The following is a 24686-nucleotide window of genomic DNA, read 5'->3' as shown; positions in this document are numbered from 1 at the left end:
GGGAGCCGGTTTTCCTGCTCTTTTTCCCTAATAAGGTAAAGCTGTAGAAGTTTTCATACGGTAGAAGTTTTCATACAGGCGCAAATCCCATGTGTGATGCACAGAGACCATGAAGAAGAACTGGCCATTCATGTAACATGCCTGTGGGAGCAGTGCAATGGGATGCTCTTTGCCCACTTGAGGGGACGGGGCGGAGGGATGTGTGAGTGCCTGTGCAACATGTGAACAGGGAGAGAGATGCAGGGCTTGGACATATTGCACAACTGTCCCCTGGACACCCCTTCACCAAGGGTGCACTTGCCCTGAAAGGGCTTCCATTTTATGTTGCAGACAGGAGTCTCTGTCAGCCCTATCTTGGAGAAGCCAGGGAGGGAACTTGGAATCTTCTGCTCTTCCCAGAACAGCTCCATCCCCTGAGAGGAATATATTACAGTGCTCACACATCAACTCTCATTCATATGCAACCAGGGCAGACCCTGCTTAGCTAAGGGGACAAGTCATGCTTGCTACTACAAGATTTGCTCTCCTCTCATGTACTTCTTGTAATGGTGGTTTTCTCTATTAATGATTGTTTGAGAGCCAATGTTGGAATGATTGTTCATGACCTTTAGGGTTAGCATGAAGCATTTTTGTCCCATGTTTGTCCAAAGTGACCAGCTTTTCCCAGGAATTCCCTATTGATCCCTATTAACAGCTGCTACACAGTTATGTGAGGCTTGCATGCACAATGTGGTGTTAGTTCTAAAAGATCAGAATATGATAACCTCCAGAATGATGTGGTGTTCTCCCAACTGCTGAAATGAATAAGAAGCATTAAACTTTGGTTGCAATCTGCAATATAAGCATCAAATTACATGTAACGGAGGAGACCTCTGGCAGACTCTCAATTGTTTGTATTTTCTTATTCAGAAGCAACTCTGGGAACGAAATTTCACCAGAGCTGCATGTGTGGGGCACCTCTTTTCTCCATTTTTCTGATTCCAGCTGCAGGAAAAAGGTTTGAAATTTGATTTTTTGTTTTTTCCCCGAGGGTGGGAAGGCAGGAGGAAGGGGACAATTTTGATTGGGGAAAGGGGTAAAAAAGAATTCCCTCACACCATTCCATTGCTCTAAACAAATTCCAGAATTCCGTCCTTTTGTGCAAGAATTTTTGTTATAACAATTTTTGTTATAAAAATTCTTAAGTGTTGAAATAATAATGCCCCCAAACCTGAAGTGCAAAATATTGTGCATAGAACATAATGCCTTGACTTTATCTGGTTATATTTTTCTCACTTAAATGTTACAAGAAAAATGTATAAGGAACAACTTCAATCTGCTTATCAATCAACTAATGGATTTTTGGCCTATGAACGAAATCTAACCACCCCACTCCCTGCACCTACAGTGAGCCAAGTGCCTGCTCATGCATGCAAGGATCTTCCCCCCAACACAGACATACCCAGACTGTGAACAGCTGACAGTGGTGATCCCCTGTCGGGTGGATAGGAATGGTGCCTTCATTCACTTTTCTTTCCTCCCCTTTCAGTGATCAGAACTGATGCCTCTGAGTACCAGCTGCAGGGGAGTAACAACAGGAGAGAGGGCATGCTCTCAACTCCTGCCTGTAGGCTTCCAGCAGTATCTGGTGGGCCATTGTGTGAAACAGGATGCTGGACTAGATGGGCCTTGGGCCTGATCCAGCAGGGCTGTTCTGTTTTTATGTTCACTGGACCTCTGGATTCAGGGTTTCCCCCATAGTACCCTCCTACACACAAGGAATGAAATGCAGAAGAGCAATCCAGTCAGAGAAACCTGTTTCTCTGCACTGGTTACCTTTGCTGCAAGAAGACAGAAGCTTAGAGGTGGGAGGGGTTGCCTCATATTTTTGTAAGACAGTTCTTCTTGCTGAGAGAAATAGCATCTTGTTTCATATAGGACTGCATGTGATGAAATTCCTCACTGCTAGGGTTGCCAGCTTTTCAACCGGTCTGTCACTGTGCTTTTAGCAGTGACTTGCGCTATAGCAATTAGCAAAGGATGACATTCCTCTGCATGCTGTGCCAAGCTTCACCTGCTTACACATAATGTTGCTGTTACAAGCACAAGGTTAAAGTTTTCTTCTGGTCAGTTGAACTTGCTGCCAATAACTATTACAAATAGCCAGGGCCTGCAAATTGCCTATAGAAGACATCTCTTGTGTTTTTGAAGTTCTCTGACTTAAAAAGTAATACTGCTTCTCTTTGACTTAACTTGGCAGAGATACAAGCTCGTGCAAAAATAGTGTCGTTTCAGCTTTCTTTAAACTCAGTACATTTAATTAACTAGATCTAAGCACTGGCATCAGACGCCATTTACTCGCAGATTCTATATCTACGGTTTTGTGTATTCACGGGTGTATAACTGACACTCAGTTTCATTATCCACAGATATGAAAGGGTTAAAACCCAAATATCCATGGTTCCTAGAGGGCCAGAAGTGACTGTGGAGGTCACTTCTGGCTGCTATTTTGTCTGGAGGAGTCAGGAAGAGCCATTTTGTGGCTCACTTCTTTAAAAACAAAACAAAACTTTTTTTGTGACTTTTTGCGGATTGGGAAGGCCATTCCTGAGCACATGGGAGCATGTGTACATTCAACAGATTTATTTTTGCGGTCCCGTCCCCCCCCGCCGCCACCTTTTGGGCCCATTCTGGAACCTAATCCCCCTTTTACCATAGGCACAATGCCTCATTCCTTGCTGTTTCATTACTCACGGTAGTAGGTGAGGAACAGACAGAACCCCCATGAGTAACGAGGTTTGCCTGTACCAGATGTATTGTTAATTAAGCAATGTAAAAGTCTGCAATTTTATTAAAAGGAAATGTTTGTACCCAGAAGGAAACATATTGCAGATGAAAGGTATGAAGGATTCATTTAAGCAATGTTTTTTTCACCTTCTCAACATAATTATTTGCCAGCTATCTTCAATATCATTTGAGCTTAGACTAGAATTGTGATAATTTAAATTCAAGGCAATGCTGTCTTAACTCCATAAATGTTAGATGTCCTTTTATTAATGAAGGAGGGGAAACTAGCTTTTATGTGCATTGGAGGAGTCTGCCAGACCTACACAAACACACATGGTGTGTTTTGGTGGTGCGGTAAGAGAGGAGCTGCTGCTGACTCCCAGGACTCCTGGCTGAAGTACAATATCTGCTCTCTTGCTTTGTTGTTGTAAGTAAAGTGGTTGTCTTACTGTCATTGGTAGTTAACTTCCTTTCTGGTATTCACATAACAGCTTAAAATAAAAATCCATAAAAACTAACTATCTTCATTTGAAAACTACATCCAGCTAAGCATCTCTTGTTGCATTAATATGAATTCACCTGCTCATTTTGGTCATTGCCTGAGGTATTGCAGATGGCCATGCCACAGAGGACCTTTTGCAACAGCACATATACCCATGCTTCGGAAGTGCTGTTAGAGTGGATACACATCGCTGACTCTCTGTGATGTGTTTTGGTTCTAACAGAATGCTCCCGAGCATGGGAGGCAGCTCCAAAGTATTTGCACCCTTGCACAAGAGTACCCATGCTTTCGAAGCATGACTATTAACTAGTCAGCGGGTTACCACTGCATGCACACTGATGTTAGAAGCATGCACACTGATGTTAGAAGCATGCACACTGTGGTTATCATAATGTCAGCCATTGTCTTCTCTCACACGCCTGACATATTTAATTTACCTTTGCCACATTTCAAGTCTTGGGAAATCATCCCTGCAGCTTTGGTAGGTTAGAGTCATTCTTGGGCTTGGCAGTGAAAATCTTAGCAGATTGTGTCAGATTCTCATGACAGTGTTATGGCTAAATGGGGTTGGCCAACATGAGTGTGATCATGTGAACCTGTGCATGGCAGAAATCCCAAGATCTGCAGACTTAGCTATTGATCTAGGATCACATCTGGGCAAGTCATCCACTCAATGTCCTAACCAAGATCCCGACTGTGTGAACCCACACCCATATACATACCTTCCTTCTTGCCTGACGTAGTTTTAGAACTTCTTTCAGGTTTTGTTTTTTAAATTAATGTTTTAAAGTTTGTGAAAATATGGGCACATACCTAAAGGGAATTTGTCACTTTTAATTTAAAAAGTACATTTCCCATGAAGTGAAACCTACTAGACCAGAAGCTGTTTGCACATAGGCCCAGCCAATTTCACTGCTTCCTTTCACTGGGAAGGGTCTTGGGGAAGTGACTGCAGTTAGAAATTAACCATTAGGAAAATGGAGCATACAGGCTTTTTGGCAAATAGTGAAGCCCTTCCCTCCTGTTCTGTTACAATGAATTTTCAAGCTGCCGCCACTAGATAACAGCTACTGCCATGATAGTCATAAAAGTAAAGTCAGTCCCATTGCTCCACAGAATTTATCAGCTGTACATATCTCAAATCCATCAAAGATTGTTCACTGTATACAATATCAGCTCCCAGATCTGGTACACAGTTTTTTCCAAGGTCAACAAGGGAGGGATAGCCAAGAAGTCATTACTCAAAGGAAATTGCTCATTTGTACCAGGGGCATACTTTAGTCTCTCTAGCAGGCATAAGGAGGGTAAACTGAAACTCTAGGCCCAGTCAAGCAACACACAAAACCGGGAAGCATGACAATAAAGGGAGAGCTTTTATAGTCTCACAAGAAAACAATCAATGTTTCCTTAATTTGCGGAGCACCATGAACAGCTACCCTAAACCAGCTCCATCTCTAGTGCTGAATCGCATTGTTTTTTGTTCTCTCATAACCGTTTTACTGCCCGGCAATTCTATCTTTTTATGGGGTATACTTACTGTCCAGCATAATTTACTGTGTTAGGCTTTTAGCATCATGTGTGGTAAGCTATGTTATAAAATACAACTGATCATTTATTTTCCACACACTAAGCCTGATGTTGTTGCGTTCTTATAATGGAATGGATTCATCATTAGTTGGCAATTTAACAATACCTTTTCAATTTTTTAAAAAAGGTATTTTATTGAGTTTTGTCATCGTAGGAAAAAAAACAAAAGGGGGGGAGCCTTATTTCTTATATGAACTAAGAAGCACTAATCCCATTAAAACACCATCACCCTCAGAGGCAGCACCCATATATGCTAGGCCAATAAATTATAATGATAGATAGATAGATAGATAGATAGATAGATAGATAGATAGATAGATGAAGAGAGAAATTTATTCATAGGAGAAACAAGGGATGATTGGAACTGGAAGCAGAGATCTGCCACACAAATTTAACAGTGCTTGCAAAACATCTCTGTTTAAAAAGCAGAAGGTGAAACAACATGCATATAGCCTAACCCAGGCTAGGGAAGCCCAACCTAGGTTAGGCTGTTCATGTGCAGCGCTGGGATCAGGCCGATCCTGGCACTGCCCGCCAACCTAACCCTACTTTTAACCTCGGCCTTTAGCCAGGCTTAAGGGCGTGAGTGCACCCTTAACCCTGGCGCTGGGTTTGTGTGGAAGCTCGGGCAGCATGCAGCCCAAGCACACACGGAGTCAGTCACAGGCACCCAGAGCGCCCAACTCGTGGAGGATTCCCCCAATGCTCTGCACTCACCACAGGGTGCATTGTGGGATATCCAGAGATCCGTGCTGCTCCAAGCAGCACAGGCTGTGTAGGAGTACAATCCTCATGTCCCGCCAGTGTGAAAGGATCTTCTTGGAGAAAGGTAAGTTTGGCACAGCCTTCCACCCTGCCCAGCAGTCATGTGAATAGCCTTATAGTTTGATAATTTCATGATGTGACTATTGCTGCTTGAAGGAGAGTGGAGCATGATGAGGAGCAGTTCTGCTTATACATTATTTATTTACTTCATTTGCATTGAGGTTGAGTGAAATCCATGCTCTTAGACAGATAGGAGAGGGCTTGACCCACATATAAAATATCTGTCTTTTCCTGCCTGGTTTGTTTCACAAGGCTCTAAGAAAAAAGAGTCTGAAAAGACTGAGATCATCTATAATACAGTACAATATGAGAGCCAGAGGGCCAGGTGTTAAAACATTAAGACATCTGAGGGGAAAGCTCTCACCCCACCTCTTGCAGCATGTACACAAACACACCTCTGTGTTTGTCTAGAACTCTAGAAAATTCCTTAGCTCTGTGAGAAGACAAACCCAACTGTGGGATTTCACTGAGATCACAAAGAAGATCGAGCTACTCTCCAGTATAATAAGGTAGCCAGAGTGGTCCAGGTGTTAAAAGAGCATCAAATCTTCACTTGTGTCATCTGTTCTTAAACCCTAGCTCAGCCATAGAGTCATTGGATGACCTTGCTCCCTATTGGGAAAGGAGGAGCAATATAGTCACAAGCAATCAAGTTGTTGGGAAGATGAATGAGATAAGGCTTCTGCAATGTTCTGATAATCAGGTATGATTGGCCATCCTTGATGTTACCTTTCCTGGTAACATTATACAGGTTGTGTATCGCTTATCCGGACTGCTTGAGACCGGATAAGTTCCGGATTTTGGAATCGTCCATAAATACATACAGTGAGGCGGAACTCTTGCGAGTTCCAGCGGTAAAAAACAATGGCAGCGGCGAGCAGAGGAGGCTAGAGGCGCCGGTGGTGGTGAGATGGCCCGGCCTGGCCCTAAGGAAGGCAGCCTGACTGCATTTTTAAAGTAAGCTAAGGCGGGGGTTTTTGTGTGTATTTGCTTGTTTTTATGGCATGGTGTCCGGATTTTAGAGCATTCTGGATTTTGGATGTCTGGATAAGGGGTACTCGACCTGTACTCCCATGAAAAGTCAACATAAAATTTCTATTACTGTACTTTCAAGGAAAAACTCATACTTCAGGCAATATATAGACTGATGATCATGAATAAAGTACAGAAATAATTCTGGAACCACTTTTTTCAGAACATCTTGCTTTGTAACAAACATCAGAAAATGGAATTTGAAGGAAAATTTAATTTCTGATGGCATCAATACCACAGATTTTTTTAAAAAAAATTCAAAAGATGTAGTGCTTGAACTTGCCAATCACAGACAGCGGTGAGAGTGCACACACCCACTTTGCTGACTACTTCTGTGCTATTTTAGCTGATCTGAATAAGAACTTTGTATTTCTTTTTTCTAATGGATCAAAAGAATTATCAATGTTTTTAAAAATAAAATCGAACAATCAACTGTATGATTTTGACTGAGATATGTTTGATTTTTTTGCACATAACCTGTATTCAGATGTGCTATCCCATCATTCATGCAGGGCATTGTGGGGAGGGCGCATGCAGCAGGTGGGCAGGTACACTCTCATTGCCCTCCAAGCAATAGGCCAGAGCAGGAGACAAATGTAATACATTCTAGCTCTTTGTGTTCAGTGAAAAATCCCGCCCCCCCGCGTAATGTAAAAATGGTGGGTGACATCCTGACTAATGAAGAGAGGGCACAGCATGAGTTGCATCCTAGCAGCTGGAGCCTTTTCTTAAGGCAGTCAGAGGCTTCCCCAGCAGCCTCTGGCAGTGTTAAGCACGCATATGTGGGAAGAGAAGAGCAATTTTTGCTGATCTTCCTTGCCTCCAGAAGTGCTCTGTGCCTTCTAGAAATGTCCCTGAGGGCTGTGCAACCCTCAGAGACATATTTCTGGAAAGCACTAAGCACTTCTGGAGGCAAGGAAGATCAGCAAAAATTGCCCCCCCCGCTCATCTGCATGCTCAACTGCTAGGGTAGCCTCTTGTTGGATCATTGCACCATTGCTACGGACATCAGCCAGTGAGCACCTAGGTCTAAAGGAGTGTTCCCTCTAAGGTGTGCACATGTGCTTGCGCTCACAAGGTGTTTTTTTTAATGTCTGCTCAGTTAATTTTTGATCCCACTCAGTTTGAATCAGGAAGGCTGCACTCTGAACGCATGTGCACATACACTGCCTTGATATCGCCACCCAGGGGGAAAAAAACCTCATTCCACACACAGGTGAAAAAAATTAGAGAGAACACTGGTCTAAAGGTCATTTCTTAAATTAAAAATCAGCAAAATGTGCATGTTCTAAGCATCTTCTTCATCACGTTTACATATTTTTCACCATTAAAGCAGAACTACACAGCAGTCCATTTTTCTTGCAGCTGCATTAAGGATTCACACTGCTGTGGAATTTTCAGAGTGCTCTAGCACAGTCATCGTGGTCATCGTGCTACTCTTCCACTTCTCAAGCGTATCAAGTTGAAGGCTGTACTTTGCTCTTGAGCCAAAGAAGAACAGTATCTTTAAAATATGAGGCATTTCAAAGTATTACACTTTTGCTGTGTAATAACAGGTTGCAATTTCACTCTAGACTGAGTGGCACTGACAAAGGTTAATTGAAAACAAAGATTCCAGAGCTTTTGCAACAGTCTTTCTTTGAAAGAATGCAATAAAAGCTGGCATCATGGGAAGTGATAAGTTGATGATAAATTCCAGGGACATATGAAATTATATGACATATACCAGTAATCCATTTTCAAATGACTTGCAGATATCAACAGGTGTTTCTGCAAGCTTGTTAGGTTTTGGAGACATAATCTGCATGACTTTTGCATGTGACAACAGGCAGCAAAAGGCAATAGAACTTGTGAGACAGCATCCAAATGAAGCTTCTATGGTTCCATTTGTTCAGCTTTTCTGTGAAGAGGCAAAAGGTATCTACCATGATCATATCCTGAAGCCAGAATCTTGCTGTACTGTTTCATTAAATTTGATTGGCTATTATGAAAAATATTTTTCAATCAGTAGCATCCAGAGCGACATAGGTACATCCTTGGATGTTAACCTTATTGAAAACGGTTCCATTAATTTATTTCTTCCAAAGTCAAGTGCCCCATCTCCCATTCCTGAATCACTGCCTTGATAGTCTTCTGAAATTGAGAACACAGAACAATAAAAATGTTCTGAAACTCCCTTGAGAATGTTTTTCCACTGAATAAGTCAGAACACTGAGGAGCATATATCTGTTAGACTTGTGCCATATAGGATATAAACAAAGTATCCCAAATGCATTGGTTTGGAGAATTCATCATGGTATAAAACTCTCCAAGTGTCTGTATAATTATTGAAAGATATTTCACTAGTTGCTGTCTTTATGAGTTTCCACCAAAAGGCTGATTAAATGTCCACACTTGTTAAATTCCTGCAGCTTCCTTGAACTGTAATGTATGTGGTAATTGATAAAATACAATGTTCATCTCCTAAAGAAAGTTCTACCTTAGGAAGAAAGCCACTACCAGCTTTTTAATGATAGTTTCTGATCACAACTGTTTATAGGTTTTCTATTTATGCAAATATTATTTTGCTTTGAGATAGGTTTTATAACTTTTTGTATGTTATAGAGGGGCCTTTCCCAAATGTGATAGTACAAAAGTTTTCACACTCAGTACCTGAAGCTCCTTGGAAACTTAAGTTTCCAATAAGAGGAGATAAGCTTCCCTTAAGAACAGCTTTCCTGCTGCTACTGATTTTCCCCTGAAGTGTGCAGCTGCAGGGGAGTAATGCACACTTTCAGTTCATGTTGGAGGCCCATGGCCATATCAATGTGCTATAATTTATCTTAGGCATATCCATCACTAATCCCATGCACGGCAGCTCTCTTGCGAATTCGTGAACTGCTATCCGGATAGCGACAGTGATGGGGGGAGAAAACAGTGATGGTGGTCAGCCGGCAGGTACGAGGTGGTGGCGGGTGGGAGAAGGCAGCGGGCTGGTGGCCAGCCAGCCAAAGAAGGTGGCAGGGCGGGAAGATGGCGGTGGCAGGGGGGCAGCGAGGAGGGAAGAAGATGGCAAGCGGGTGGGGAAGACGACAGCCAGCAGGCGGGGGCAGGTGGGCAAAACAGGGGCAGCAGGGAGTGGGGGGAGAAAGCGGCAGCGAACTAGAGGCGCAGATGCTCTGTGCCCAGCCCAGCTAGTTTCAAGTAAAACTCTTCTCAGGGGAAGTGTAAACAGCTTAGCTAAACTGCTGTGAAGTCAAGTATTGTGTGCTGTAAACCACTTCCCTTGAAGAAGAATTGTACTACTCGAAACACATTGGAATCTATTCTTTAATAAACTGAATTACACTGTTTCCGTTCCCTTTCTTCCCAAAAACTTGTACCAGAATCCTCCACAGTGCACTGGGATTCCATGGTAGAGGAGCTGGTGTTACTCAACAGACATGTCAGTGTGGAAAGGATTCCCTCAATGGAAAATGCATGAAAAAGACTATCCTAGACTAGAGTACACCTCTTTTAGTTAGCTTCATAAACATGGTTTGATAGGAGCAGGAATTGTCACTACAGTGCCTGATGGTGGGAACAACCTTGTGCTGCATGCCAAAACTTCAAGATAGTAATTTGTCTATTGGTAGTCATAAGCTTGCTGTCTGTCACATTTTTCAACCCCCAGTCAAAATCAGGGTAGATTGTACTCTACGTGTTCAGTGTTCTGTAACTCCATGCGGGATCAGCCTTAAATGCCCTGTAATGTTTCATCCACGTCCCCCACCCCACGTAATATTGTTTAAAATCGTAGTTTTTGCTAACTGATAAACATGGTATCAAAAACCCCTATTGCATTACGTGGGCATAAGAGTACAGGAGAACCCCATTATTCAAAGGGGTTCCATTCCATAGGGGTGGTAGGTGGTAGGTAGTGAATCCGCAAATAATGGGGCATTAAAGTGAATGTGAATTGAACATTACATTAATAAAAAATTAAGCTAAAACGTTAATAAAGCAGCAGGCATCAGGAGCATTCCTAAAATATTTGCATATTGTTTCCTTCCATTGAAATAAATTAGGTTCTTTTAGCAGGCTAGTAGGTGCTGTGTATGCATAAAATGCCATCAAAAGGAGGCATATGTTCCCTAGTTTTTAAAACGTTACATCGAGAGGAAAAAAGCAGAGATAGGGATTATACAAGATAAGATAAATACACAGACTTGACGTACTTCATCAAGCACCATGGGAATGTAGGGGCTCCACTGATTAGAATAACTTAAGTAATAAATACTTTTGAGATAGGCCTTGCTCTTTCACCTAATTTCACTGGTTTGGGTAGTCCATGAAAAAAAGCACTGCAATTTTCACTGTGGAGCATATGCTGGTGGAGGGAGTCTGGAAATGCAGGTTAGAATTTCCAGACATCCTGCTTTTGGGAGAGGCCTTGTCTTTTAGCAAATTACATTGGTTCAGATTTTCCAACTATACACTGCAAGCAAAAACTAGACTGTCATTTTCAGTGAATCTGTGCTGTTCTCTATTGATAGTTAAAACTATTGTAAGCCAGACTCAAGATGTTTTAACCTGAAGGGCAGGATAAAAATATAACAAATGAATAAAATAATAATGCCATTGCAGGAGAAAAGGATTATCTTAATTCAGCAACACTGAGGGATGAGTTACTGGTCAATTATAGCGTACATGTGTGTTTTATAATTGCTTCTCTCATAAACATAAAATGATCTTATGTGGATTTAACTAAGACTTTATTCCAGAAACAACTCCATTTTCTCCTCCTCCTTTCCCTCCCTTTTTCTTTCGGACTCCACGCTGCCCACAACAAGGATCCCTACAGAATCCCCCTTAGCACAAACTTCCAAACAACAAAACACAATAATTTATTAGATAGAATACAGTAGGCTGGAAACAACTCCTGCCTCAAACCTCAGAGAACTGCTGGTAGTCATTGTAGACAATACTGAGCTAGATGGACCAGTGGTCTGACTCAGTAGAAGACAGATTCATTTAATATGCGAATATGTGCAACATGCATTGTTATCAAAATTCGTACCCACATAAAGAAACACATACCATATCGCAATAGCAATGTCAAGTGAATGCAAATTTACATAAAGTGTATAGCTTTCCCACCTCTCCCTACTTCACAACTGATCACTCTGATTTTTGAAATCTCTTCTACAATTCATCCTAAATTAATCACTTTTAAATCTCACTGATCATTATGACTAGCAGACTAGCCTTCATGGATGTGCCAGGTTTTTCCACTGTGTGAAATGGGTGGTGCAATTTTTGGCAAACTATTTCCCTCTGCTGTCACTTGTGCCTCTTGAAACCTGACTGTTGGTGGGCCCTCAGAGGGATAGTTTTGGGAGTACATGTGGCTGGAAAAGGATCAAGGGGTTGCTGAAACTTGCCTTTTCCCCCTCACACAATGTAAAAAGCTGCTGTGTCTGAGGAAGTTTAGTTTAGATTAGGGATGTGCGTTTCGTTTCAGACACAAAACAGGCCATTTCAGCTGTTTTGTAGCCAAAACAAAACACCCAGTGCTCAAAACAGAAAATTTTGTAGCCAAAACAAAACGTCCCTGTTTCGGATACAAAATGTTTTGTTGTTTCGGCTGTTTTGGAACTCTATTTTGCAATTGCAAAAAGTCTTTCTCCTTTAGTCTCCATTTTGAGTTTTGACATCTGTTTGAGTTTCCAGCCCTTCCAGCCTGCAGACTGGCCAGCGAAAGCATGGGCTGATCTGCTGGCAATTGCCTCTTTATTCCTTTTAAGCAAATTTAAGGGTAAATTTTACCCTCATTGGCTAGTGGGGGAGAGTGCATTTACCGCCATTGGCCAGTGGGGCAGTGTACATTTCATTGTTGTTGTTTCACACTGTTGTGTGTAGATCAATTGCATTTCAGATGGGGGGGGGATGTGGATGTGCATGACCTTTGGAAATCTGCCTGATTTTTCCCAAAGCTCTGCTGTTGTTGATGTTATTTGGGGTGGATTCGGGGCAGAAAGGGGGCTTTGGGGGCAAAAGAGTGGTTCAGGTGGTAGTGCCCCAAGGGGTGCCTGCCACAACCCAGATTACAAAGGAATAGGGCAAAGGGCTGATTTCGTAGGAATTGTTGACGTTTACGCTTCTTTAAGGTCCCCCCCCCGCAGGGAATAATTGAGGTTTCAGCAGACCCATAACTCCACCTGGGGGGCACTGGGGTGGCTGGGAGCGAGTGGTGGTGTAGTGCACATAGTGTGCCAACCACCCCCATGGGTTGCTAACCCATGGGGTGCTGGGTTCTGTTGTTTCTGAGGTGTTCTGAGTGTAGATTCTCTGGTAGAATATGAGATTTTCAACGACAAACCATGAATCCACTCTCATATGCTACCAGAGAATCTGTATCTACACTCAAAACATCTCAGAAACAACAGAACCCAGTACCCCATGGGTTAGCAACCAATGTGGGTGGTTGGCACCCTATGTGCTCTACACGACCACTCACTCTGGGCCACCCTGGTGCCCCCCAAGTGCAGTTATGGGGCAGGAATTATGGAGGTCCATCATTTCCTATGGGGAAGAACTTTACAGACGCACATACTCCATTACATCTTTAAAAATCAGCACTCTGCCCAATTCCTTTGAAATAATTCTGGCAGCTTCCTTGCCCCCACTGGACACTACCACCCACCCTACTCTGCTCTGGGCCACCCCTTTCCCCCCCAACATGAAGCTATACTTTTTCTGAAACCTCCATTGTTCCCTATGGGAAAAATCCTATACTTCAAAAATTCTCCAAAAATCAGCCCTTTGCCCAATTCCTCTGAAACTTGGGTGGTAGTTTCCACCCATCAGGCACTACCACCCCCACCCACTAGTTTTTCCCTGAGGCCATTTTTTAAAATCCAAAACGTTTCAGATTCAGAATTTGCAATTTCGAACAAAGAACAAAATTGGGGTGTTTCGGACTGGTTGATTTCGAACAAAGAACAAAATGGGGGTGTTTCGGATTCGGGCCAAAAACAAAACAGAAAAAAATACAAAACGCACAACCCTAGTCTAGATATTGGCCACTGGTTCTACTGTGGGAGAGGTAAGTGAATGCTTAGTTTCCTGACAACAACAATTAAAAGTGATTTAAAACTTCAGTAAAATCAATCACAATGTGAAGGAGATGTCAACAAAGTAATGAGACTTTCTTTCACTTCTAGCAGGAACATGAAGATGTTCAGAAATACTGGAAGAATGTTTTATTGTGTGATATAGCTGGCCATGAGACTTCACCAACACTTTAACTAAATAGCTAAACTTTATTACAATCTTTGACCAGTGCAGAAGCAAGAAGGGGGGTGGGGAGGCGAAGCACAAATAGGTCCATACAATAATGCAGCTGCAATAACTTTATGAATATACAGTAGTACAGTGGTCCCTCTACTTACGAAATTAATCCGTTCCGAATGCACATTTGTAAGTCGAAAAATTCGTAAGTCGAAAAGCGGTTTCCCATAGGAATGCATTGGGAACGGATTAATGTGTTCCGGAGCCTAGAAAAAAGACCCAGACCCCCAGTAAGGCTTGCAAACTGCACAGGAACATTTCTTTTCAAGAATAAACAGGCAGTAAACAGGCAGGCAAGTCAAGGAAACCGCATGTAAAATTTGTAAGTCGAGGAAACCCCATCTAAAAATTTGTAAGTCGAGGAAACCCCATCTAAAAATTTGTAAGTCGAAAAAACCGCATCTAAAACCGGATCTAAAACTGCCGTTTGTAACTCGAAAAATACTTATGTCGAGTAGTTTGTAAGTCGAGGGACCACTGTATAGTAGATTACTCATTAGCTGCCATCGTATATTCATTGCTATTACACAAAACCAAGCCACGTTATGAGTAATGTGGGCTTGATGGTCTGATAAGAGAAATAAAATATATGCTTCATCTCCTCTGCCTGGTAAGTCCTTAATCAAGGATAAAATTAATGATTCATGCGAATCCCTATAAAAATTACAGTATAATAAAACATGACCCAAATCCTCTACGGCCTGTATACTACATGGACAGTAACGTTCAGAATAAGGAATCCCACCATATCTATCATATAACACTGCTGAGGGCAACACATCAAAGCGGGCCAGGGCAAATGCTCTATGATATTTGGAAGTTATTAAGGCTTGACAATAATTTGCTGGCTTGGTGCTAAAAGCATGTCTCCATGATTTAAATCATTTTGGGGCCTTGATTATCTCCTGTTGCCATTCCATATCCAATATTCTTTGCTTTACAGCCTTTTTTGCTTGTTCGTAACTCATAGTTTGCAGCACTTCAAGGGAAAAGCCATAAAAGGGAAGCTTTTTCTTTTTTTTTAACAACTGACTCCCACTGTGATTGAAAACTATCTTCAAGCATCAGTGGAGCCAGACCCATTGGTGAGAATACCACCTTCAGCCAATAGTTAAGGGTAGTAATCCACACTCGAGTTTCCACTCGCATGACTCCCAATTCTAATCTTAGTGCTGTATTAGAGATGCATTTAGGGGCTTGCATAATTGATCTTAAAAACTTAGATTGCACTGTCTCTATCTGAGCAAGGTTGAAGTAAGGGCTCAACTGTGCACCATACAGTAGCTGCGCCACTACTTTTGCCTCAAATAATTTCAAAATTGCAGGGACATATCGCCCTCCTTTGGTATGATAGTAGGATATAATGGCCGAGGCACTCTTCTGTGCTACTTGTGAAGCACAATCTAGGTGTGCATCTCTCCAACCTGAAGAATGGAAGGTTATTCCTAGACAGTTAAAACAGTGTACCTGGTCTGTTTTGTTGCCATTGATGTACCAGCTATTGTCTTTAACTCTCCTGGCAAAGGTAATTATTTTCATCTTTTGATAATTTATCAGCAGCTTTTCCTTCTCAGAGAATTGCGCAAAAGATTTTAGGGCTCTTCTTAGCCCTACCACAGACCGTGAAAGAATAATCATATCATCGGCATACAGAAGAAGTGAGACATGCCTATGTGCTAATTTAGGCGGGTGGAACTCTTTTTTATCAAGATGTACTACTGAGTTGATATAGTATTTAAATATTAATGGGGTAAGCACACACCCTTGTTTGACTCCTCGCATTGTAGGGATTGAATCAGTTAATTGACCCTGAATGCCACATCTAACTCTCAGTTTGGTCAACACTTTAACTATTGTTTTTTCCTTGGATATGTGAAACTATATGTTAGATAGATCTGAAAATCAACAGTTGGACTGCAATTTGTCTGTCATAGGTAGGGTCTTAATAGTTAAATATAGGTGTCTCTCGTTATTTGCGGGGGTTCCGTTCTAGCCTATAGGCACGAATAAAGAAATCACAAATAATGAAACCTTGAGTCAATGGGAATTGGGCGGTTAGGTTACGAAACCCCCCTCCCCCCACAAAGGACCAAAAAAAAAGGGGAGAAACAGAGAGGAAAAGGAGAGTGCCTTATTTTTCAGGTCTCCAGCTATCCAGCAATCCCCCCTCGCCCCCACACACACCTTGGGTCAAATATTCACAAAACCCTTTTTTTAAGAGCAACAAAATGGCTCTCTGCTGGGAAATGGTGGACAAATGTGACATTGGAAGTCAATTCTCGGTCATTTCTGGCCACTCAAAACCACTGAAGACCCAATTGCAGAGACGTAAAATCGTGGATACAGAGTCTGCGGATAATGAAGGCCACCTGTGCTAGAAACACGATCACTTGCCAATATAATGTTGAATATAATGCTGGAAGAATAATTAAATGTGACTTCTTTTAAAAAAACCACAATGCCTCCCTTTTATACTTTACTGAAATACAATGCCATGGGAAAACATTCATTCTGAAATACTGCCCATGGTCTGAAATAGATTGAACTGAAAGGGATATGTGACATACACACACCACCAAATATTGTTTATGATTCTCTTGCCATGGTTGTATTTTTTCTTTTTTGTGAACTTATTGGGGGGGTAAGTTGAAGAATGCAAGAAAATTGGGTTTTCTTATCTCCATTTCCTGAGTCCTTGATATTTTTGCCACTCCATTTCCAATTTTAGTTTTGCAACCATGATAGACAAGAAACTTCTGAAAAGTATACACAAGGATTCTCTCATAGGAGTTCATAAACTGTGTGAGAATCTTTTGCAGACCTTGGCAAATACGAACTATCATTATATCACAATAGTGATTGACTGAACAATAAATCTCTCTAATTTATCAATAGGTATCTGGTTTTTTTGGGGGGGGGATGTAAATATTTACCTTTCTTGCTTCTTTGATCATCTTTCTAATAGTTTCCTTTATTGTAAAAGGTTGTACTCGTGGAGGATGGAAGAGTAGCTCAATATTTGTACCACCAGAAATTCCAGGCATTACATAGGGCCAACCCAAGTCAAGATTAGGAGCTTCCACATCTGACTCAATAGGCCAGTAGGTTCCCGAGGAAGAGGCATCATCAATAGCATTATCAGGAGCATAAACTGTATTTTGGGGGATTTTCTGAACAGTGTTCAATATATGCTTGATCTCATCATCTGCTAGAAACTCTGAACATCTCTCATTGGCAAGAAATTCTTGGTAGGCCTCTAAACCACCTTCAATTAAAGCATCAATAGCAAGCCTGTACCATTCCTTGTAGTGTGGTTCAAGGTAACTGTCCAGTCTGCACTCATCATGTAAAGACGACAGCAGAGATGAAGTTTCCATTTTCACAGTTGTTTAGTGGCAAGACTTACTAAACCTCCATTCATGCACTATGGGATGTATCTGAAACAAAACAGAGAACAGAATATTTTAATATATATTTAAACCATTTTCAATACTATATAGGAATAACATGGAACAGAAGGAAACATCTTATTTAATCACTTTTTAACTTAAAAAGCCACTTTTTAATGGCTAAGGAAGCTTTAAATTCATGTATTAACAGAATCATGGAAACCAGGATTCATTCAGATATGCCTTTTACATGTGAGGAAACTATGGCATAGTGATTTGCACAAAAATATTGTCAACACAGTGGACAACATCTAGACTAGTTAATCATGACTAAGCACCATTGAAATAGTGAAGCACATTAGTCATGACCAATTTACATCTCATTAATTTCAATGTGATGTAGTCCTGACTCACATTGGGCAGCTTCACATGTAATGGCAACAAGTAAGGTGCCATCAACAACCAGATCCCAGGCAGTGTGCACTCCTGGAGTGGAACATGTTGCCACCATTTTGTGACTTCTGAACATGAAAATCTTGGATTTCCCAGCTAGACTTCCCTCTGCCACCCAACATCTGTAACCAAGATTTGAAGTTGGTAGCAGAGCAAAGTCCAGCTGGATAAGCCAACATTTCCAGGTTCAGACATCACAGTTTATAAATGCAAATAGATAGATATTAATGTGACTGAACATTTTAAAAGCCTTTTCTCACGTATGGCCCAACACTTTCCCCCAATTTGCCTCATTCCCCCCCCCCCCCCACAATCAGGAAACTGAGCAGTCTCTACCCATCCTCAATGGGACTGCAGAAAGAGCAATTGCCTACCAGCTCGTGACACACCTGGGTCCCATTAGCTTTCTAGACCTCTGCCCAAGTCTAGTTTTGGCTGGGGTGTGGTCAAAGCCTGCACTCATGCCCTTGATCATCAATCTTCACCTAGAGATTGATAAGGAATGATAATTGCATCCTATTGACCTAACAGTGGCCTTTAATATTGTTGATCTTGAAATGTTGATGACACAGCTGTGAGACTAGGTTTATAAACCTATACTTGAATAGTTCTGCTCATTCCTGGAAGAGAAAATGATGACAAAAGGCTATCTATCACCCCTCCATCATGACATCAGGTCTCACAGGTGCTTTGCTTCCATAATTTCTAAACTGTATCCTTTCCTCAAACTGCTAGAACAATCTAAGCTGCATAAATACTGTATATAGTCAAAATAACCTACCAATAAAATAAAATGTATTTCTCTTCCCTTCCTGACTTTTCCCCTTATGGCAGTGTCCTGTTCTATCTGTACAGAAAGGTGGAGTTTGATGCCATCAGTATATTATTATTTAGATCTTATCTACATTTCATTTATATGGCTAGAGATTAGATGCACTGAAACTGAAACTGTGGAGAAGCTTCTAGTTAGGATAAACTGTTACAGGGTTAACCTATTTCTACATGGTTGGTGCAATAAGTTCCTCCACCCCAGGTAAATACATTACATTTGTGACTGACAACTAGCAAGCACCTGGGGGTTAGCCTACCAAAAAACCCTATTGGTCAAAGGTTAGAGTCCTGACCCAACAAGTACAGTAACTCAAGTTCCTCTGGTTCTGTCCCTGATTATGTGACTATAGGAAGAAAGCTGATCTTGTAGTAACAACCATGAATTGTCCCCTTTGCTAAGCAGGGTCCACCATGGTTTGCATTTGAATGGGAGACTACATATGTGAGCACTGTAAGATATTCCCCCTTAGGGGATGGGGCCGCTCTGGGAAGAGCACCAGCATGCTTGCATGCAGAAGGTTTCAAGTTCCCTTCCTGACATCTCCAAGATAGGGCTGAGAGAGATTCCTGCCTGAAACCTTGTAGAAGCCGCTGCCAGTCTGTGTAGACAATACTGAGCTAGATAGACCAATGGTCTGACTCGATATAAGGCACTTCCTATGCTCCTACATTCCTAAGCCTCTAGTCTAGAATTACAGAACCAGGAGTTAGTGGAAGCAGGGTTTTAAATATAAATAAATAAAATAAAATAAAATAAAATCCCCACCCCCCATTCCACACTTGTGCTTTTCCTTTCAAAAGTAGTTCCATGTTCCCATTGTAAGTCATAGTGAGCTGCTGGTAACTGGCACTCTGAGGCCCTCCTCCCAGACGCATCTTGCCCAATGAAATGATGTTTATTTCATTAAGGTATGTGAAAACTAGGACTCCTGAAATGATTTACTTATGCAAGCATTTGAATTCTTAGAATGTTTTGATCATCAGAGTAGATATTAGTTCCAGATAATCATCATCATATTTTTATACACGGTGTACATAATTTAAAAATATAAAAGTCACAAATTAAAATCCACAACACAATAAAAACAATCACATAAACGTTATTAAAACAAATTATTAAAATTAATTCTAATTAAAAATCTGTGAAAACAGGTGAGTATTGCGGTTTTTCCTGAAAAACAGAGATGCTCTTATTTCAGCGAGAAGCAAATTCCAAAGTGTAACTGTGTTTTGAATACCTCTATTGTTAGAATGCCCCTTGAACAGTAGGAAGACACTCCTTCCAAAACGTTCCCTCATGCCTTCTTCCTTTCAACTCCTTTTTCTTTCTCAGCCTTTTACACAAGTTATATGAATGACATGTAACTCATTTCCAGCCACCCAGTCTCCAAGTTCATTGCACTCTCATCATCAATTTTTCCCACACTGATCTAATCAATTTTCTGCCTGCATCCAGTACCAACCTACATTACTTCCATGACTAATTATTAGACCTACTCTTAAGAACCATTTTGCTCCCACACCTTGTAGATCAGACATTGAATCAGCAAGATGATGACAAGTATCCACCCTTTTTGTTCTCAAAAGCAACAACTTTTAACTTTAGTGTTTTTAATCAAAACTTGCTCGTTACAACAGGCTTTTTTTTGCAACAGAAGACTTGATGCTGCCATACACATACATTTACAAAAAAACCTAATTAGAAGAGCAGATTGGCTGGTTTTCTATCAGATTTAAACTTAGTCACCTTAGCTGCTAAGTTTGGGAGGCGGCCTTTTCTACAGCAACGCCAAAGTTCAGGAATTATTTCCCGAAGAAGGAATGTGTTGCCTCCTTGCTGTTAGTTTTAACTTGCCGCTAGAAGGCTGTTTTATTTCAGAGGGCATCTGGAGTCCTCTGGTCTGCTGAACTAGGATTGTTCTTCTGTTTTGTATTCATTTATTCTAGTACTTTGCTGTATGCTTTTTAAAACATATATTCATTCAATTAATTGCAGGAAAAACCAGCAAAGCTACAAAAAAGTACATATATTGTAATAAGAATTTGCTACATTTTATTGTAAATGGTGGGATATAAACAAAAATTAAATGGAATTTTGTTTATGAAGTAATTTACAACCCTTATTTCATTCATCATCACAACCCTATAAGAAAGGCTACTATTTTTACTTTGATGGGTAACAAAGTGTAATTTTACAAGTTGTTCCAAACAGTCACCCTAATGCACCCGTCAACATTTCTACCCTTCCTTCTTTAAACAGAGGATCTGTGGTGGGAGGAGCAAGTACTGATTTCCTCCTCTTGACCAAGGAAAGTGTGGTACCTGCTACACCAGATACAGTCATTAGGGCTCAGTTTGTTGCTGTGGGTATGGATCTCTGTGGGACTTCCAAATGCAGAAGCTGTAATGAGACATGGGATCTCAAGCCCCTGCAGCAGCATTCTTAATGTGTGGTGAGGGTGAGCTGTATGCAAAATTCTTATGTGGATCTTTCCTTGCTGGTTTAAGCCCAGTAAATCTATGCATGAGATGAGATCCCACAGGTCAAATCCAACTAATTATTTACTGCTGTTACACATCATTTATTGCAAGGATGTCATGGCTGACAATCAGACTAAGTTACTCAACAGAACTACTCAGGAGTTACGCCTCTTGGTGTCAACAGGACTTCTGTGAGTAACTTAGTCAGTAGGTTAGCCACTGATTCCAGCACTTAAGTTCCATAACTGAATGGAATGGTCTATATCGTTTTGTCCACAGCAAACAGGAATACAGAAAACTAAACAACATAATATACTCCTACATATGACCAAATACAACCCAAAATATCATGTTGTAATTTACTTTCCGAGGGTAAAAATAGCATACGATGGGGATGGAGAACACGCAATAGATTTGACAGAATGGCTGCTGAGAGAGAAAAGTGAATTAGAAATAAAATTCCACTAGATTTCTCATTATATTAAAGATATGCAAATAATATTTTACTGGAAACCAAAATTATAGGCCAAGAGTAATGCATGTTCTATCAGTGCATTATTATTTCGGATGTGGTTTACCAAAAACTATGCAAGTGTCACCACTGTGACTTAATAGTGCTGTTGTAGCAACATTAATGAGCCATCAAAAGCAACTATGGAGCACTAGTGTCCACAGGTGGATCCCCACTGTATTTTAAATATGTTTGTTTCAGTCATTTCATTCATGTTCATTTTACTGCATGCAGAGAGAGCTGGCTTCTCAACATAATTCAGCCAGTTTTCCTATAACATAGCTGAGATCCTTTGTTCCCATAAATTTCCCACAAGACAAACACCGAGTGATTCAGTGCCAAAAAAAGTTTAGCATATACTTATAGCTTCAGAACTATAGTTCCCCAACTCCTGATTTTACAGGCCCTCACCAGAATTCTCTTCTGAATCATACTTTTAGCATTTCTTTAAAAATGCACTCCTGCAGACAGGACTGGCTCCAGGTTTCAGGGGCTCTCAACAAATGGGCCCTCTCTTGCTACCTGGGTGGTGCTCAAGAGAGTCGCTCTGCCACCAGCCTGACACTGGCCATACCTATAAGACTACCTTTCTCCCCTCTGCTGAAAATGCAGCCTGTTCCAGTCAAACATAATCTGCCCTCTTGTATGACAGTAAAAATCATTCACACAAGCAGGTATTGACTTGTTGAAAGCAGATCTTAGCACAATTTGCTTTACAGCTGTAAACTTTATTTATGAATACAATTACAACTTGACTTGCAGATTAAATGTGTTTTCCCATTTAACTGGTGAGGGTGGCACTGAAGGATTCAAGATTCTTGGAGGGTGACTTCTGTACAAGCCACACAGAAGTGCATCTTCATCCTCCCCAAGCCAAATCTGATGAAAATTATTTTTCCTTTCCAGCTTGTGCCCAAAGCCAGCAGATATTTCCCATTTTATATTTTCCATGTAACCTTTCTAGTTTTCCCTCTAGCAATAAAAAGATCAAGATCAATACATCTTTTACACCTGGACTCTCTACAATACTGAGCAGCCTCTTTTGCCTGTTCTGAATGAAGATACCTATTCTGAAGCCTTTTTGTCTCTGGTGTCTCACTATAGATCTTGTTGAAGGAAAGACTGACATATCTTAAAAGCAGGAGCAGAAACTTCTGATTATTGCATTAGAATTTATCTCACACTTAAGAGAAGCTTTTCCTCAGGATTCTCAAAGGTTCCTTGTAATTTTGTAATATTAAATGAAATGTAATACATGTATTAATCAATAATTGGTTAAAAGTTATTCAATTAAACAATGAAGCAGGTGACAGCTCTTGATGGCTGGAGTAACCTTAATAAGGCAGTTACACCCATCTATGTGATACACCCATCCTGTGGCGGCTTCATTGGTTACATAGCAATCAATTTAAATAGGTGCAAATTTAAGATTGCCACTGAACAACAATGAAACTGAGCAAGAAAATGCACCTTTTCTCTTGCACCAAATCCCAGTCAGTTGGTACTTTGCTATTTTGAGGGTTTCATATTTATCTTTTCCTTTTTAAGATTTATTGCAATTAAATATTTCCATTTTCTAGAGTTCTAGTCTAGCTCTGCCACTGTTGCTGTGCCTTGTCTTGTCTTGTGCTGTGCAGTAATCAATGCTGTTCAATTTACTGTTCAAAACTGAACTGTTCAATGCTGTTCAAAATTGTTACCAGTTTTCATTCTTCTCCACCCTTCATGAATATACAGCATTTCAAATAGTGGGTGTGAGGCCTGGGAGTTTGGCAAAGCAGCTGTGTGTGATTCTGGCAACTTGTTCATGCAAGCCTTAGACTGTGGACAAAGAAAGATATGCGTATTTTCTTAATTGCCTATGTTTACATTTGATCTATGGTTATTTTCCCATATAAAATAATTGTTGCAAAACAATGCCAGTTAACAATACAGTATACCTATCCCAAGTTCATTTTTGACATTTTCTCCTATTTCTCTCATTGGTTCTGCTTTTTAGCAAAAGCAAGTCATTTGGCCCACTGTCCTCTTACTAATGGTGTAGTGGGGAAGTAACATGCCTAGGGAGTAAGAGGTTGCTGATTCGAATCCCCACGGGTATGTTTCCCAAGCTATGGGAAACACCGATATCGGGCAGCAGTGATATAGGAAGATGCTGATAGGCATTATCTCATACTGCATGGGATATGGCAATGGTAAACTCCTCCTGTATTCTATCAAAGAAAACCACATGGCTCTGTGGTCACCAGCAGTTGACACTGACTCGACAGCACAACTTTACCTTTACCTCTTACTTCAGTCATTAATGATACATATATCTTAACTTTACCTTGTGTAATTACTGCAAGCATTTAGAACAGATATCCTTGCTTGAACAAGTATTGTTCTAACAACCTTTGTCGCAGGAAGGATGTGTCTAATGCAATGGATCACATTGTTTTGGCTCTTTTGCATCATTTGTGTGGACTATGAAGAGGTGTGATGTTGGAGTAGGTGGCATATTCAGGCAGACCAAATATCAGAACAGTGTCATTCTTCTCTGTACTATTACTATTGTACTATCTCCCTTACTATTCTACATAGACTGGAATCAAAATTGCATCCAAGATGGATACAAAGAGAAAATAGTGCTTTGCAATATAGGAATTTTCTCTCTCAAATTTTGCCAAAGCAAAGAAATGGTTATAGGCTCTAATAATAGTGCTCTAGAAATGTATAGTTAATTCAACACACTTAGAGAAGAAGAAAAAATCCAGTCAGATTATTGTTATGGGTGGGTCTCCATACACGTCAGAAATGTAAGAGATCAAAGCTTCAGTTCTGTGTATGCTTAGTCAGAAATACACCCCAGAGCAATCAATGTGATCTTCTTCCAAATAAGCATGCTTAAGACTGGGCTGCATCAACTGTTTACTTCAGATGGAAGCATATACATAGGAGGCAGTGATATAAAGTAGAGTTGATTTATTTGAAGCTTAGGCTTCTATAGGAAATGTAT

General features: G+C 40.8%; 1 protein-coding gene across 7 annotated transcripts in view; it reads right to left on the bottom strand.

Annotated features, from left to right (window-relative positions):
- The window catches only part of FAM83B (family with sequence similarity 83 member B), a 79183-nt gene that overhangs the window by 51297 nt on the left and 3200 nt on the right, over nt 1-24686 (bottom strand). For 5 of the 7 annotated variants that reach the window (XM_053286420.1, XM_053286419.1, XM_053286422.1 and 2 more), the window contains one exon: nt 16957-17460. In XM_053286420.1, coding sequence (XP_053142395.1) covers nt 16957-17400 — 444 coding nt within the window. In that variant the 5' untranslated portion in view covers nt 17401-17460. Of the gene's footprint in view, nt 1-16956; nt 17461-18646; nt 18713-24686 lie in introns of those variants that run through there. The other 2 variants (XM_053286424.1, XM_053286425.1) reach the window with 2 other exon arrangements.

This window comes from Hemicordylus capensis, chromosome 1 (genome assembly GCF_027244095.1).
Source record: "Hemicordylus capensis ecotype Gifberg chromosome 1, rHemCap1.1.pri, whole genome shotgun sequence".
Classification (NCBI taxonomy): domain Eukaryota; kingdom Metazoa; phylum Chordata; class Lepidosauria; order Squamata; family Cordylidae; genus Hemicordylus; species Hemicordylus capensis.
Note: the sequence above shows the minus strand (reverse complement) of the source record. Positions and strands in the feature narration are given on the sequence as shown.